The following is a 3,008-nucleotide window of genomic DNA, read 5'->3' as shown; positions in this document are numbered from 1 at the left end:
TCTTGTGTCTTTTTTTTGACATTCTGCAGAGTGGAATATGAATTATGAAATCCATGTAATTACTGCCTGTAGTTTCTGTGACAACACAAATGCTCAGCAGTATGTTGAGAAAACATGCACTGTTAACAAAAATAATTTGGAACACTAAATGCTGGAAAGCTTGAGAGCAATTTTATTGTAAAATTCATTTTTCAGGTATAAATATAAATTTTATCTACAGTTTCTCAGTATCTCTTAAACCTCTGAAAAGCAAACCGCTGTGTGAATGCTGTTGTTACTCTGAAGATTAACTCTTTAAACAATACTTCAACCAAAAATGAAAATATACTCACCCTCAGGTCATCCATGATGTAGATGAGTTTGTTTCTTCATCAGATTTGGAGAAATGTAGCATTGCATCAGTGTCTCATCAGTGGATGCTCTGCAGTGAATGGGTGCCGTCAGAATGAGAGTCCAAACAGCTGATAAAAACATCACAATAATCCACACCACTCCAGTCCATCAGTTAACATCTGGAGAAGAGCAGAGCTGAAACAAATCCAGCATTAAAACGTTTTAACTTCAAACCACCACTTCTGGCTAAAATTTGAGTCCATTATCCATAATAAAGCTTCCTTCGGTGAAAAAGTCCATCTGTTGTCTCTCACATCAAAATCAATGCACATATTTGTTTAGAGCTGTTTCGGCTTGTAAACAGCGCTTGTTCTGTGCAGATTTCTCTCCTGATTCAGACGAGACCACTTTTTACTGGAGGAAGCAATATTTATTTCTTCCAAACACACAGTTTCCAAAGACATTAACTGATGGACTGGAGTGCTGTGGATTATTGTGGTGTTTTTATCAGCTGTTTGGACTCTCATTCTGACGGCACCCATTCACTGCAGAGCATCCATTGATGAATAAAGATGCAATGATACATTTCTCCAAATCTGATGAAGAAACAAACTCATCTACATCTTGGATTGTTTTGAGGGTGAAAAACATTGTCAGCTAATTTTAATTTTTGCATTGCATTACATTGTTTGCATTCAAAAAACATTGATGTAATAGAAATTGTACATTATTACATTAACATGTTTGTAGGAGTTTGATGCATTTGCGTTAGCAACCGTTCAATATGTGACAATTCCATCGGATCAGAATTCATCGTCGTCGTCTTTCTCTGTTTCTGTGGGTTCAATAATTTTTAAGCACTGATCAGCAAACTCCACGAACAGCGGCTCCTGCATGGCGTCTTTCATGGCTTTGGCTTTATCTTCAGCCGAGTCCACAGACATCATTAACCGCCGGAGATGAGGATTCCTCAACAGCCCCTTCAGCGCCTCTGAACCACCTGTGAATGAAAACCTGAAAATCTGTTACTGCCCTCACAAAAACAGCATTACAGAGCATGTGAACAGTGTTTATCATTTAATACCCAGCTGCTGGAGTCTCTGCAGTGGCACTTTATCAGTCTGACTGTCCTCATCAAGAAGATCCTCTACAGTCCACGGCTCTTCAGCTGAAATCAAACATTTATTTCACTTTTATTTTTTTGACTTTTCATTTTCAAAATCACCCTCTAAAGGAGACAGTAAGGTTCTCTTGAACACCTATGAAGTATTAAATGTGTCACAGGCCTGAGTGATGATGTTTTCCTCACCGCTGTTGACTGGTGTGGAGCTGCTGGAGGCTGGATCGGATTCTTTAACTGGATGACATGAATCTATCAGAGGAAGGATAAATATAGGCTTCAATAGTGTGTTTTGGAGTGGTTTTTGGCTTGGTGCTCAGGATAGTCCAGTAGCTATAATAATAATATTTAAATTAGTAAAAATAATATAAACGAATACATTAATATAGGTATTATATTACATTATAATTATAATATATATTTTTTTAAGTACAAACAGTAAGATCTCAAGCAAGCAACGTCGAGGTCATAGGTTCGATTTCCAGGGAATGTGTGAAATGAACTGTCAACACTGAATCGAACGCAAATCGCTTTGGATAAAAGCCATCTAAAATATTCGAAGTTATTGTCAATATTATATCGGAAACTTATAAGTATATACTTACCATCACCTTTGTGTCTTTTAAAGCAACCCACTGAACAACTAGAAGGAAAATAATGTTATTTGATCGGTATTTTTTTTCCCCAAAAGCAAAAGTGCGCTGATAAAGGTGTATAAACAGGAAGTTACCGAGCATGAATACATGACTTACTATCTGATTCTGCATGTTGGACATCTGTATTTAGGAACATGCTCGCTACAAACTACACAAAGCTGCATAACTGACCAACAAACAAACACACAAACAAACAGAATATAACAACGATAGAGTTACTGGAACCACGTGTTTATCTGACTTATGTTGTTGTTCTTCTTCTTCTTCCGTTTTTTTTTTTGGCGCGTTGCATCCCGTGTGCACATCGCCACCTACTGTTGCTGTTATGCATTCACGGTTTATTTATAATCATTTTCTTCTTTGTTTTTTTTTTTACATTTTATATATTTAAATCCTTTCACTTAACCCAGTAATATATAGAGTGTATTTTATAAATATCTGGTATTCTATCTCCTATTAAATCCTATCCCAATTATTTATATATATATATATATATATATATATATATATATATATATATATATATATATATATATATTTAGGTCCTCAGACTGAGAGATTCATATTATTCATACTATAAAAAGAAATAAACCACCATACAAGACATAAATCCAAATAAAATAAAAATATATTCATGCAACCATCAACAATGTAGGGGATTTAAAAAAAATCACACTTATTAAACAAATCCCATAATTTCTTGGCCTTATCACATCTCATAATTTCAGGACCTCTGTATACATGCCAAGCTCTTTTTTAAAAACATTAAACTGGGGTGCTGTTTTCAGAACTTTTTTTATTTAAATATGAGAAGTAAACAATTTACAACAAAGTCTAAACTTTTATCCTCCAAATGAACTCCAAATTTCAACATGTCCCATGTAATCGATGGAAAAATA

General features: G+C 34.9%; 1 protein-coding gene across 2 annotated transcripts; it reads right to left on the bottom strand.

Annotated features, from left to right (window-relative positions):
* Window positions 1–149: 149 nt before the first annotated feature.
* Window positions 150–2,387, bottom strand: LOC132140595 (zinc finger HIT domain-containing protein 3-like). Of its 2 annotated transcripts, XR_009433822.1 has the most exons (6): window positions 2,206–2,387; window positions 2,059–2,096; window positions 1,643–1,705; window positions 1,418–1,501; window positions 739–1,333; window positions 150–405 (listed from the first exon to the last, which is right to left on the bottom strand). XR_009433822.1 is itself a non-coding variant. In XM_059549411.1 (5 exons), exons 1-5 carry the CDS (start codon window positions 2,271–2,273, stop codon window positions 1,137–1,139), a joined length of 450 nt encoding a protein of 149 aa, XP_059405394.1. In that variant the 5' UTR covers window positions 2,274–2,387; the 3' UTR covers window positions 150–1,136. The 2 variants fall into 2 exon arrangements, 1 of the variants encoding a protein (XP_059405394.1); XM_059549411.1 differs by having other exon boundaries at window positions 150–1,333.
* Between the last annotated feature and the right edge of the window lie 621 nt (window positions 2,388–3,008).

This window comes from Carassius carassius, chromosome 5 (assembly GCF_963082965.1).
Source record: "Carassius carassius chromosome 5, fCarCar2.1, whole genome shotgun sequence".
Lineage (NCBI taxonomy): Eukaryota > Metazoa > Chordata > Actinopteri > Cypriniformes > Cyprinidae > Carassius > Carassius carassius.
The sequence above is the reverse complement of the archived record's forward strand: the minus strand, read 5'-3'. Positions and strand labels throughout refer to the sequence as shown.

Coding starts and splice junctions, on each gene's coding strand:
- LOC132140595 (XM_059549411.1), bottom strand. CDS start 2,273: ATGCAGCTTTGTGTAGTTTGTAGCGAGCATGTTCCTAAATACAGATGT. Junction 1,706..2,058: donor TAAAAGACACAAAGGTGATG/GTAAGTATATAC, acceptor TTCCTCTGATAG/ATTCATGTCATCCAGTTAAA. Junction 1,502..1,642: donor CTCCACACCAGTCAACAGCG/GTGAGGAAAACA, acceptor GTTTGATTTCAG/CTGAAGAGCCGTGGACTGTA.